Source organism: Diadema setosum, chromosome 1 (assembly GCF_964275005.1).
Source record: "Diadema setosum chromosome 1, eeDiaSeto1, whole genome shotgun sequence".
NCBI classification, from domain to species: Eukaryota; Metazoa; Echinodermata; class Echinoidea; order Diadematoida; family Diadematidae; genus Diadema; species Diadema setosum.
Window position 1 is genome coordinate 12827221 of NC_092685.1, and position 14872 is coordinate 12842092.

Here is a 14872-nt window from a genome sequence, read left to right on the forward strand (position 1 = left end):
TAATGTTGGCCATATATTGCTTATTTATTTATTGAATGAAATGAAATTTCACTTTATGATAAAGCATGTAAAACAAAAGGCAATCCCGTCCACAGGGTCGGCGGAGCGTTTTCAAAAGTGGGGGGAGGCTCTTTCGGGTTTCGTGACCTAACAAGCAAAACTGAAATAAAAGGTCCTCAGCCTCATTCCTCCCCTTCCACTTCCGGGTTTCTTCAGTTGACAAGCAAAAAAAAAAAAAAAAAAAAAACCAAAAACAAAAACAAAAAAAAACAAAAACATAAAAACATAACCTTACCGAGCTCACACTTCAAGATCTCAATTTGTTTCTTTTTAGTGCACTTACGTATCATACTTTCGGGTTAAAAAAAAAAAAAAGTGTGGGGGGGGGGGCACAGTGATGACACCTTATGTATTCCTTTGTATGGTGAACAAAAAGTGGGGGGGGGGGGGGGAGGCGAGCCCCCGGTTCCGCCATGGACCAGAAATTTGAGCAAAAGTGTAAATCAGGGCTGTATCATGAGAAAACGTTGAAAACGGTATCATCTTGGAAAGCCAGTTTTATCACTGTTCCACTTAATTTCCACAAATAACACTAACATGGAATAATCTTCAAGTATTCTATAGTGATAGATATATCAGATTAGCGCCCAGGTATGCCCAGTCGAGTAATTTTCATCTTTATTTCAGCATTTTTTTCTTCGCGCATCCTCGTGTCTGCACCACCTACCCTTTATAAGAAGGGAAGGATAGCGAAAAGTAATTACCATCACAAAGACATAATATTATCTTCCTTAGAAAGTGGTTAGTGATTATGCAATGAGACACGAGTCAATTGTCTTCCTATCTGCGTGGCAGATCCTGTTTGGCACATGCTTCAAATATTTTGAGCGGCGGCATCAAACATCTAGAAAAGGAAATAAGGCGGTTGTGACTCTATTTCTCTTGAACTTCCTTGGTCATACCAATCTTCGTGATGTTTCGTTTTTGTTTAACTGACTGCATATAGCTTGGAAAAAGATTAAAAAGATTATACCTTGTAAAATCCTAATTTGACTTACATGAATGTTTTCAATGTAATCATCTCAGATATCGTACATTAATTCAGAAAATAAGAAAATAGCTTCTTACAAAAAAAACCCCAAAGTAATATTTTTTTTTTGAAGTCTGATGAATTCAGACAACACTCTATACAATATTGTTTATTCAAATTTGAAAGAAAAACTTAATTACCGTGTCAAACTATCAATATACAATCTGGGTGACGAAACAGAGCGTGGTAAACACCTCATAATTAGAGGCAGACAACATAAACAAGATATGTAAGCAAGTATGTACATATCGGAAGACTGCTTACGGCTATAATATCTGGAGAAAAGTCTTAGTTATTTATTTTTTATACTTCGAAAGTGCAATATACCCTTATGGAACAAACACACGGTCACACAGTGTGGTTTATGTGGTAATGTCCCAATTTCACATGTAACTATATGAAATTGGGACATTACCACATAAACCACACTGTGTGACTGCGTGTTTGTTCCATACACAGTAATAATTTGCTTGTCATCTTTCATTTTATTTATTTTTTTTTTTTGCAAAAACTTTACATTGACTATATGTAATGCATTGTTGCATACTCTCGTAAGGAGTTTAGAGGTTACACATAGCTATGGTTGACATGTGTTAATAGAATAAACCATTTGCATGAAGAAAGTCAGATCTTGTTATCATACATGTACTTTACGTAGATTAAAAAAGTTTGGTTTTTTTGTTGTAAATTTGCTTTTTAACTTTTCTCGTATATATATATATATATATATATATATATATGTATCACAAATCAGTATTTACACACTTGAGATGAGAAAAAAAAATAAACATATAATATTATACACAATGTGTAAAGTAGCTTCTATAATTTAACCCCTAACCATACAAATTATATGTTTCAGTTGGAAAAAAAAAACAAACAAACAAACATATAAGTTAGATATACAACATTAGGGAGTATTTAAGTTACCATACATCAAAACCCGCTTTATAGGTAAAGGAATTTAAAGTCATAATTTACCATTTGCAGATGAAACAAAAACCCAGCATTAGTGCTTTAAAATAGTTCTGAAATGTGTGTTAGGGATAGAAACAACCACTGTAAAAATTTGAATCGGTAAAATCGGTGTTAAGTATTGTTAAATATACAAAATGTGAATAATACTTATAATAAAAATGTTTCCAGACTAAACCGTGTACAGTTACGGTTTATTAAGAAAAATACAGAGATCTCCTTATATTTTAGACTTTATCGCGAAAATTTTATATGATAGGATGTTTATTGGTACAACAAACCTAGACATATGCATTAAATGTCATATCTTGAAAATTTTTAAAATCACTGTTCCCAAAGGTAAACAGGACCTTTAATTAACCAGGTCCGAAATTGTGGAATACACTGTCAACATGCATAAAACAACACTGAAAAAAAAAAAAAAAACTTTCGCGGTTTTAAACATAGGTCCACAGTGATATCATGCTACCTGTCCTCCACCATTTGGATGAAATCTGAGTAAGAAATGTTTTTCCCATAAATGCACCTCTTTTTGTTTTCTTTTTTTTGGGGGGTGCTTTTGTTCTGCTTTGTTTCACTTCATTCTATGTTGAATATTCTATACTTTCATGTACATGTATGTTCTCCTCGTACATGTATACATGTATACCTTTTGTACCTCCTTTGTTCATATACGAATATACAGTATGCCTTAACATGTTGACATGTTGCTTCAATTCATAAATTATTAGAGATGATTTTTTTTTTAAATTGTCAATTCTTCCATTGATTTGTATGTCTTACTCTACTTTCTTGCAATTCTCTGTATCATTTTGTTTTCATTTTGTCGTATGTTATATCATTTTATCTCATTATTCGCGAGAATGAGAAAGAACAGCCGTGTTGGCTGAATCGTGTGCCGTGCTAAAATAATGAAATGAAATGAAATGAAATGAAATGAAATGAAATGAAATGAAATGAAATGAAATGAAATGAAATGAAATGAAATGAAATGAAATGAAATGAAATGAAATGAAATATGATTATAAAAGATTATGCGCGATGAAATTCGAAGGTGCTAATTAATGATGACGAGACAATAATTGTACTTTTCCGTAGTACATTGCAATTTTCCAATTACTTGATGGATTCATTTCATGAAGTATTTCGTCAGATATTTTTTAACAAACTGTTATAAGTTACTGAAATCCTCGCTTGTGATTGGCTGAACGCAAATTTGTGCGACAAATTTATTGGACAAAGTACTTCATGAAATGCCTCCCCCCCCCCGTCCATCTATGGAGCTATGCTCTAGCTCCATGCTCTATAATGTAAGCAGTGAATGATTCTTGCAGTCATAGGCCTATAGGCCTACCCTCCTTTCTATTTGCACACGCGTGCTTTCATGGTTTCCAAATTCGACGTGTTTGACCCCCTTGCATTTAACACAATTCACAGCAACAACTACCTAGGCCTATACTTGCCGACTATCTAACTGTCAAGGTAACTTAAGTTGTAACTTAAGTAGTAAACGAACACGATCATACATAACTTCGTTATTTGCTTCGTTTTTATTTTTTCTTTGTGTGTTTGCATTTGTGCAACGGGACCACCATAATGTCTTCATGTTTATTTTGTTTATTTTGTATTGTATTGTTTTGTTTTTATTAGAGCATAGTGATCATGTTTAACTAACCGAGATTTTAGTTACAACGTTAGTGTATTAAAGTTACACTATCCTGAAGTAATGCTAGGCTTACTTCTAGGATAAATGTTAACTTTATTTAATTCATTTTGATTTGATTTGATTTGATTCAATTTAATCTAATTTAATTCAATTTGACTTAATCTAATCAAATCTAATCTGTTTCAATTCCAATGCAATTGCGAATAACTATGTTTACACACGTTAAGGATGAATATAGAGTTAGATTTTTTTCAACATTTCTTTGTTCGAAAGAGAACGGAACTGAAAACCTGAATAGCACATGTATGTGATGCATCGAAGAACTAATCTTGATATCCGTTGTACTTCATTATATGTAAGAGTTAATCTGACTTTTCATCGTTACTTTTATAGTTGTATTAATAACAGAGTAACAAAAATGAAATGTATTAACACTGTCTAAAGAAAAATTTAATTCGAGTGTGAATCAGACAGTCAATACCAAATGAATTTATTTAGGCATGCGTAACAGGATCACAATGTGTACACCGGTTTATAATCACAATGCGGATTCGTCATGGCATTATCTAGACCACCGCCATTGCCTTCGAGATGTTGGTCTATAAAGTACAGAAGTCATTCTCTGAAGAACACCTGCCATAAATCATGACATTTACCCCGCAGGATTAGCCAAATACGTAGTAGTAGAAGAACTCTTTCTACTTGGTCTTTCGCTGCCCACGCACGCGCGCCGATATACGCAGACGCGAGACCGACCGAAGTAGCGGAGCAGACTGCGTTACCATACCAAGGTGTCATCCTGATTTACGTCCTCCTTTTTTTTTTAGCAGCTATATAAGTTTAGATGAGGCCGAAGTTTCAAAAATAGACGCTAGCAGAGACCAATGCTACACAAGACTGTGACTCTTTAAGCGCTTCTGTCTTCCACTTCTACATCTTGTTCTCGAACATTGGCCCACGGGACAGAACTTTTTTTTTTCGGCATCCGTGTATTTAGATGAAATATTTCTGTGCTGCTGGCCCTGGCGGAAAGAAGAGAAGTCCAACACTTTTTCAACCAAGGCCTTTTTCAAACAGTTCCCTGTGTGTTGCTTTGGGCATACTACATTATATTGGTCAGTGACCAAGTCACGTTTGATCTGATTTCTTCTTGAGGTAAGAGGATGACACTCTCTTTTGTCTTATACGCCATTATTAGATGTTAATTTGCTCTCTTATGCAGTATAACCACAGAAAATCAGATTAAAAGAAAAAAAAACACGCTTCAAAGCTACCGAGCAATTTAGTTCAAGCTGATTTTGATTGAGAAGAAAAGCCTTGAATCTTTCTTCTTCTTCTTCTTCTTCTTCTTTTGGTAGTTTTACTTACGTCCAGTATTTTGATGCGATTTTTGCAAAATAACAGGTATAGGAGAAGTGACCTTATAAAACTCAAGGCGCTAAGTAGGAACTTCTTTCTTCATTCAGGCTGTGATTGAGGAGTGCTTATTATTGCATTCGTTGAGTTGTATGAGGTATCTAATGAAAGAAAATGCAACAGGTATGCTCCCGAATTTCTGGTGTTACTTTTTTTCCCCCATGCACATACATAAATCGACAGCAGTGCAATAGTAGGGCATTTATTCATAAATGCTCACATCCGTTGTACGGATACCATTAAGGTGCAGTGATACGACAGGGTCATAAGACTCTTTTTTTTATCGTATGTGTTTGTATGTGTGTGTGCGTTTTGCTCAGATATCTTCCGAAAACATTTCAGATTTTTCAGTGATTTTTTTCCTTCAGTGATCAATTAGAAGTGTATTAAAAAGGTTGAAACTTATGCTTGAATCTTCGGAATGTTTATATCAATTTTTCGTCTTGTAGATTCTTTAGCGATATTTTGTTTATATCAAGCTTGCTGTCACTGTCTCTGAATGAATTATTTTTCTTGAACACTGTGCTCGCCATTAGATTGTGTCTTTGGATCTCTTAATGATAGTTATCTTAGAGAGCGAACGAGTTTTGGCGAGAAATTTATTCATTCAGATTGAAATATAGCTGTGTGGTGAATTTCCTCAGTATAAACATCTTGTCAAAGTATAATAGCGTGCGTGTATAGGATAGACAGAAAGATACACCTACACGGACGAATTCTTCTGTTTTCAGTATATAAGATACATGAAGTAATGATTCGGCCATGAAAAATGTATTACCTTTCTGGAATTAGAGTGCGGGTACGTCGACTATATATGCACACACGATGCACAAATATCCAAAGCTAACAAGTCAAGACCTCCTTAGAAGAGCCGCATTGTTATAAGGGTCCTTAAACTCGATAGTGATTGATTTCACTTGTCGGTACTCCGTTCAAAGTTCTCCATATTATACCTCTGTACCAATGTTGAAAAAACTGGGAAAAATATTTGCATCTCTATCATCTCACTGGCGGAAAAGTGGTGTTTTCCCACAATCCATATAACCAATATTCCATAATCCAGAAATTCAAGTACAGACAGCACTTGTACAATAATATGAGCCCCTGATAAAAGTAAGTGATTATTATGTGGAAGACAAGAAAAATAAGTTATATGAAATTCGAAATTTATCGATCGGAAGGATCGGGCCACTCAGTGACAAATCAAATCAAAGTTGTAGCAGTTTAGAGCATTATTATAGGGACTTATGCAAGATTACGCAATGCTGAACAGCTTCCGTAGTGAATTCCGTTCTGCTATTTGTGTTTTCGTTTCGATATGACCAGATCCTCTGCCTGCTGTATTTTTACCCCTCATGACACGGACGCAATTTTTATTTGATTTGGTTTGATTTGTAAGCCATTTTTTTTTTCAAATATATCAATTTTCTGCAATTTCATTAACATTTTTATGAGTTATAGTATTTTCGTTAGTAGTATGACTGTTTTCAACAACTGTCATCATTTTCTAATTATAATTACATGAGTTAATCTTAATTTGCATACAGAACGATTACCAGGATTAAGCGCAAAGCGTGAGAGTGTGGCAACCGATAACGAATAAAATTACAATGAATTACAGATAGATTGTATTATGTTGTTGACACCTGCTTTCCTCACGTACAATAATAGTCGTCTATGAATGATGTCATCGAAAATGACTAATAAGTAAAATTGCAAAACCCAAAATACTGGTAGGAGGGATATTTAGAATTTTTGCTCCTGTCTTTCTGTGTTTGTCAATATACCTTTATTTTCATCGACGAGCATAGTCGGTATCGAGATTTTTAGAAGCAATAAAGACGTTTACAGAAATATATAAACACTGTAATAGACCTATGTTCCTCACGCTTTAACATCAATGCCAGACCTGCCTAATCTTTACGTCGACCCTGGATCGAATTATGAGCATCAAAACCTCCTACATAATAAAATTGTGGCATCAATGAAAATTACTTTATAAGTATAATCACTACTTTCTTTTACTCATTGCAAGTGCATGTATACTTCCGCGAAACAATCCTCAGTAGCTACTATCTGAATTTTAGCAAAAAAAAAAAAAATATGACTAGCATGAACGTCAATGATATGTCTACTGTATACCTCTGGCTTGGCAACAAATACCCCTCTTATCAATTATGAATTATTTTGTTAATTGTTTGTTAAGCTATATATTTCTAATCATCCATAGGTTATGCACCTGCAACCAGTGCCATTGTAAATATTATTTACCTTCTAATACTCGACACACAAAGACCGCATATTATTGTTTACTGTGTTTAAACTATTACATAGTGTCTATATCTCATCACTCACGAACGGGGGGGGGGGGGGCAATGAAAATATAAATCGACTTGTTATACGAGTATATACTGTATTCTCCAAATGTGATTCATACAACAAAGCAACCCTAGCCCAAATATCCCGTTATAAAGTATATAGTCCATGCGGTAATTAATGATGATTGAGAACTTAATTAACACCTTGTAAATTGTTTATGATCACCCTCGAGGAATTCAGATGTCGGACGTCGTAAATAGCACCTGAGTGACTGACCACCGGAAATCACGATGACCACACGCCAATGGCATTACAATTCTAATCTTGTATTTGAACTGCCGGGTTGCTCTCAAATTACGATCAATGTGTGACGATTCACTATAGAAATAAAGCAATTCTAATCATTATAGACTGAGAGAAAGAGAGAGAGAGAGATATATTAGGAGAGAGAGGGAGAGAACACTTGAGGTAACAGTTCGCTATTCCGAAGGTTCGTTAATCCATAGATGAAATAAGCTTCGATAGTATGCTTTTTCTGGTCGTTTTCGGATTAACGAACCATTGGAATAACGAACCTCATTTTCATTTTTTGATGAACGAGCTTTTTGAATAACGATTATTAGTTCATCTTTTAATTAACGAATCTTCATGATAACGAAACTTCGGAATAACACCACAAATATTCGGATTAACGAACGTCTAGGTGTAGGGAATTTGTGTGTTTTCGAATAACGAACCTTGGGAATATCGCACCTTATTTTATTTTCGAATTAACGGACCTCTGGAATAACGATCATCACCCACACTAAGTTATACCAGATTACATCGTCATTCTGTGTTTGGTATGCTGATGGCAACAATAAAGTGAGTTTGACTGCTTATGAAATATTTCAATGTTGTCACGATAACCTCTACTTATAAGACCACAATATTTCTCTCCCTATACATCAGATTGGTTTCCAGACGTCGCCATGGCAAACTGCACCGTTGTAGAACCCTCCTCAGAGGAACTCTTTGCATGTAAGTAGTGTTTGGCTTAAGTTGTTGAAAAGAAGGTTTCCAATCCTCGACTGACTTAACATCTTATGCATACAAACTGGATTCAAATAACTATAAGTACATAGGGAAAATCATAAAAATATATCGTTGCAAGATCCTCAAGAAATAATTCAAAAATTTGCACGGATATTATACAATTTATTGACAAGAATCAGTTCCATTTAGTAGGCCAATTTTAGATGATAGGAATCGTATTGATACTGTTTCTTTGAAGCACTGCTTTACAAGTGTTATTTCATCTATAACCTCACATATCCAATGCATTCCAGTAGTCAAGTACATGGTATTCAGTTAACATTCATTTAAGTTTTCGAACAAAGATCTTGGCAGCCCTTCTTTTCGCTGTTTTATATATGAAGGGAGAAATCAATACAATTCGAATGAATATTTTGATATGAATACCTTATAACTGCATACAAAAATATCATACCGGTCGAACCTTCAAAAGCAGAAATAATGATAATCATCAACAGATTATCAAAAAATTAATGATAACAGCAACTGTGCTGCTAGGACATTTTAACGCCATTGTTTGAAGCCAGTTTTCTCATCTTCGCTTTCTGACTTTTATTCATTCTATTTTATTCCTTACGTTCCTAGATTATTCGAGTAATACGCCAGCAATTGTCCTGATCGTGTTTATGTCAATCTTCACGTTGTCCACGGTCCTGATGTACCTCGAGGCTGGCTACTACATCAACAAGAAAGTGAACGACAGTCGAACGAGGGTCAGACTCCTGGTCATTCTTGGCATCTATCCTGTAAGTACTATGATCAACTGGTCAACGTATTTTTATCAGTATAGGCTCATATCTAGGGTCAATTGGTAATGAGCTATGAAAATGATTGCGTTTTTTTAGTCGAAGAAACCATCAAGACAACAGAGAGGATTGATTTAAAATGTGATATTCCACAAGAAAACTGTTTATTAGTATGCTTGAGGCTCAAACAAACTCAAACGCTGACTAAAACATTCTGAGATGTCCGCGATTTGGTATGTGGGATACGACGTCACTTCACCCTTTTCTTACGAGAAGTCCGCGTGATATGGGGTAAATCTGCGATTATCAGTCTGTGTTACTTAATACATTATCATTCTATTTCTCTGTCATTTTCAGTATTTCTTATAAAATTTCAATGAAATGGTTTAATTTTCAGTGTATGTATATCTTATCTTGTATATATCTTATAAAAATCAGTAAAAACTGAATTTGCAAACTTATTTTTTTTTTTAATCTTTAAGGTGTACTCAACGACTTCGTTGCTGGCGTTGTACATTCCTCGGGCCCACTTAATCACGTATCTCACAGCGACATTGTAAGTCACAAACCATCTGCAGCTCGTGGATATAACCATGTGAATCAAATCAATGTTATCTTTATCAATATGATTATCAGCATGATTTGTTTTTATGTATAACATAATTATATAACAACGCTTTGGTTAAAAAGTGAGAAATTACATATTTTCACGATACTACTCACTTGACTTTGATTTTTGTGAATTACAAGTCCTTCTCACTACAATGAAATTGTTGATATTTTGTTCAAATGCCAACCTCCTCTGACTATAATTTTCAAAACTTTAGGCATAAGAAAAAAAAAATGATGGTAATAAATTGCATTATTATTGAACAATAAAAGTGTAGTATTATCCCTGCCATTGTGAAACGAGAAAGGCATTCAGGTTTAGTCATAGATTATTAAAGAGTCTGAATTAAACCATTGCAGGTATTTCTCCGTGGCGCTGTACCAGTTTCTAATGCTGATCGTTGGCTACTTTGGCGGGAGAGAGCAGCTGCTTATCAAGCTAAAGGACACCAAGATACCGGTCGCCAGCCCGCCACTCCTCTGCTGCTTCCCGTGCTTGCCTCAGCCGGACATGAATGCGTAAGAGAAATAATGTTGTAATTGACTGTTCACATTGCAATTGAAGTAGTTTGCCAAGTTTAAGAGAGGCGATTGGGGTTTATCATTACTATCATTATTTTCCTTTTTTCTTGTTTCCTGAACATTCTGAGTTAATGGACCCTCTGAGAATCAGCTCTTGATATGATTGAAAGAACAATTCTTCCCATGAGTCTAGAATAGACAGATAGATAAAATATAAATAAGGGACACAAAGGTTTACATTCCAGGGAGTTTTCATACCAGAGGGGTAGGTTTGCAAGGGTGTAGTATTTAGCGACAACACCCGAAAATGCGCGCCATTGCTTTAACAGTAATGCAGGGATGAGGTCTTAACATGCTCCCTCGGTAACAAATTCAGCGTAAGCACAAAGCTCTTATTAATGTTGTTGTTGTTGTTGTTGTTGTTGTTGTTGTTGTTGTTGTTGTTGTTGTTGTTGTTGTTGTTGTTTTGTTGTCAATCTGTACGCCAGCCTAATGATGTCCCTATTCATACACCCTGGCCAAGTGAGACATACTGAGTAGTGGGCAAAACAACTTGCTAAGGAGGTTTGCGACATGAGGGCAGAATTCTAAGCCAGGATCTTAATTCCTTGTTCGTGTTTTTGAGAGTCTAGAAAGGAAGGCAGGTATGACGGTATAGATTGATATCAACTTATCAAGTTATCAACTTTTTCTTTATCTCTGACAGTCGCAACCTTCTGCGGCTGAGACGCATTGTGCTGCAAGTGGCCTTCGTGAGACCGATTTGTAACTTTATCTCCCTTATTCTCTGGGCCAACGGAACCTACGTCCCTGGACTGGTAAGTACCTCCACATTAGCTGGCACTGCTCCCCCTCCCATTCTTACCCTATCGCCAGCTGTAACTTATCATTATATCATTAATTGTCATAACCTGGATGTACATTCTCAAAAGCTCATTTTGTATATTGTATTATTATTAAACATGGACCCAAGTTAGGCGAAGCATCAAGAAACGTGGAGCATCAACCACTTCCTAAAAGGTCAAATCACCCTAACTCTTTTAAAGTTGTTCCGTTGACTCAGAGAAACAAAGCATCTTTTTTAACTTCCCATTATCAACGCATTTGGGGACAATAATTATCAATTACATTATCATCTAATAACATGAATAACCTTTCAGTTGAGCTAGGAAACAAATATACGATAAGACGTAGATGGACTTGAAGGATGAAAGCAGACAATCTGTCGTAATATTCGTATTATTTGCATGGGTTTATTTCCTTCTCACCATAGTTCGCTGCGGACAGTGCGTACGTGTGGTTGACTGTCATCGCTCTGTGTTCCACGTTTCTCGCCCTCTACGGTGTAATCATCCTCATGCGTATCTCCAAGAAGCCGCTAGAGGGCTACAACGTTCAGTCCAAGTTTTTCATGGTACAGCTGGTCCTGGTGCTCATCACGGGCCAGCTTCTGATCATTGCTATCCCCGTGCTTACCGGCGCCGTCAGCTGCGAGTATCCGATGCCGGCGCTTACGAGGGGCTATTGTAAGTCTGATAACGTAATGTTTTAAGTTCCCTCTGCTGGACCAAAAATGATCCATGTTTCGTATTATACAAACGCAATGAAAGTTTGCTGGATTGCTGGTAATTTTGAAGATCCGTACAACTTCACGCAAATTCTTTACACAGCATGTTATTGTTGTCTTATTTTATAAATGTTTAAAATGTTTTAATCACATCAATGATTTTCCCGGTGATGGCGCACGAATATAGCATCTCTATTTATTCACAAACTTCAAACAAGCTATGTCACAAACAAACAAATAGAATTGCATTGAACTGAATTGATCGAAAGGATGACAATTCTCTCTGCATCCAGACGAAAAGTGAACATATTCTTTCTTAAAAATGTATAAAATAATGACCGTGTGTCCTTCCTTCATCTTTGTCATGACAGACATCAGCGATCTCCTGACCGTGGTCGAGATGGTGGTGTTCATGCTCTTCGCCCGATTCTTCTTCCGGAAGCGGGTAGGCCGCACGCCTGCGGGTATGGATCACCCCGACCACCATCTTCACCCGAGCAAGCGGAACTCTGACGCCTTCGTGATGGGCAACGGTGAAAAGGAGTCCTACTCGAACCTCAGCAACGGTATCAAGGATCCCGAGTACGGCGTCAAGAATAAGGCGGACTTCGAGCACGACGTCAAGGAAGTTGACGTGGTCGTAGTAACCAATAACAACAATAACAATAAAGTGTCATACATCAACGAAGGGGCTGACGACGTCGAAGATTAAATGAAAGCAAATCAGCGAATGAAACGTCTGAGGGTGAGACTAGTCAGGACGAAAAACTGTGATTCATGCGAGATTGCCTTTGATATGAGTCTTTTCTTACATACGTAAGTACGTAATACTTGCAAACCACAGAATAGATTCATCAGAAGTTGTTCCCTGAAAACCACATATCTCTCTTGGACGGTGAGTTGATGAACTTGATGAACACATACGAAAACTTTCTTCTTAAAAGTTGACTCAAAATATTTCTCAAGGAAAACTTTCACGACTCCTCGAGTTTCTTCGTTGATGAGACCCGAGATTCGCTGGCTTGGTGATGCCCTGGATGTTACCACGATGAACCTTGCGATGACACTTTGCTCATCCTTTGACTCGAAACAGTTGACTTGAAACATGATAATAAATTCAAATCAGATATCAACTTTAGTTAGTTTTCAGTGGCATGGAATCATGGGAGGTGCTGGTTCGCATTCTTCTAGCAGGCTTGAAAGTTCTCATACAAATGTAGAAATTTATATTAAAAAGTTAATTCTTTAACAATCCTGATGAAACTCTCCCAGAATCGCTTGAATCCTGCCTGATCTATAGAGGAGGACGATGTTTTATTCCCCTCAAGAATGATGCAAATGACGGCAAGATTATCACCTTACATGCATGGGGTGATCAGAACCCAACATGCTCCCCTAATTTCTATTTGCAAGATAATCTGAGGCACACAAATTTCTCTACACAGGGAGTAAATGTCACTTTGTGAATGTCCTTAGTTGTATGGAAATTTCAATTCCAGATGAATTCCGAGTACAGCATTCATTATTGCAGGACTTAAATTGAGATTTGAGATATTTGCAATTCAACATAAATGAAATCTGATGGCCTTTTTGACAGAATAAATAGGCATAAGTACTTGATTTTATTTATTACATTTTGTAAATAAAGATTAAGAAATGTATTCACTTATTTCATGATAACGAATTTGTCGATTCTACCCGCTGCTATTGTATCCGGAAATTGATACTTGACCATTATTGTTCATTGATTTTTTTCACGCATTCTCAAGAAAAATGCTACTCGTAGACTAAGGAGGCTGTCTACATCTGTTAAACGTATATCATGTTTTTACTATTCTTTATGGACTTTGTATGTCAGCAATCTACCGTATCATTATTGCTTATTTCTGTATATTTGTTGTATCATCATTGCCTTTTTTTTTGTAAATGTGTTGTACACTGGGACGGAAAACTGTTTTCGACTACCATAACATTATATCCCATGACAAACACACGGTAAAGAGACAGGTGAATTTAGTTTAAAATGATATCAAAATGCAAAAAGACGAAAAAAAAAAACACGTACAGGCAGGCACTGTCGGTGAGTTTCACTTTCAATAAATAAGCAAAGTTTGCTTCTGTCTGTCACTGACATACATTGGTACAATTATCATTGTTCTTGTTGTCATGATCTATTCTCTATGTGGGTAGGTTTGTATTGTCTACATAGAATATTCTCATAACTGAACTGAATTATGAATTCAATGTCACCTAATGAGACCAGAGTGTTTCTCATCATGATTCTTCCACTGTGCTACAAAGAAAATGTATATGACGCATTTTGTATCATTTTGTAAAACATTTTTGTTACTTCTTTCTGTTCACGCAGGATTTGCTTTTTTTTTGTCAATTGAATTCAGATTAATTCAGTCTTGATAATGGAAACATGTGATCAACTGTACAATGGCTATTTGGGAAAATTCGAAGCAGCACTGTGATTATGAATATATACTATCCAAAGTTTTGTAATAATAAATGTTTTACAAGAAAAACATTCCTTAGTCTGTGACTGTTTCAAACTTAAACAGCTATTTCATGAATATCCATGCGTGACGTCATCAACATTGCATGATATTACTCAAGATTTTTTTTTTTCCAGCACAAAGACGCTGCTCCGCTACGCTGCTGTTTCATTGTAACAGTCCACTGCAATCACGACGCGTCTGATCTCTTGATAAAGATAGTGACGATATATTCAACAGCGCCATCATTCGCCATGAGTGAAAAAGGACGTGTAGAAGTGTATAATCAAAAGAGAAGTTGAAACTTGAAGTTGGTCCGCATAATTCTGAGATTTTCACACTAAAAGTTTATTCCTTCAGTGTTTGTTGTTTGTTTGTTTTTTTTTT

The 14872-nt window shown here is 36.0% G+C and overlaps 1 protein-coding gene across 1 annotated transcript; it reads left to right on the plus strand.

The window, feature by feature from the left end:
* Positions 1 to 6465: 6465 nt before the first annotated feature.
* LOC140237000 (organic solute transporter subunit alpha-like) lies at positions 6466 to 12696 on the plus strand. The gene is made up of 8 exons (XM_072316950.1): positions 6466 to 6487; positions 8418 to 8486; positions 9126 to 9286; positions 9769 to 9842; positions 10256 to 10414; positions 11124 to 11235; positions 11691 to 11943; positions 12356 to 12696. The coding sequence occupies exons 1-8, from the start codon at positions 6466 to 6468 to the stop codon at positions 12694 to 12696; spliced, it is 1191 nt and encodes a 396-aa protein (XP_072173051.1).
* Positions 12697 to 14872: the final 2176 nt, after the last annotated feature.

Coding starts and splice junctions, on each gene's coding strand:
- LOC140237000 (XM_072316950.1), top strand. CDS start 6,466: ATGACCAGATCCTCTGCCTGCT. Junction 10,415..11,123: donor CCTCAGCCGGACATGAATGC/GTAAGAGAAATA, acceptor TATCTCTGACAG/TCGCAACCTTCTGCGGCTGA. Junction 11,944..12,355: donor GGCGCTTACGAGGGGCTATT/GTAAGTCTGATA, acceptor TTGTCATGACAG/ACATCAGCGATCTCCTGACC.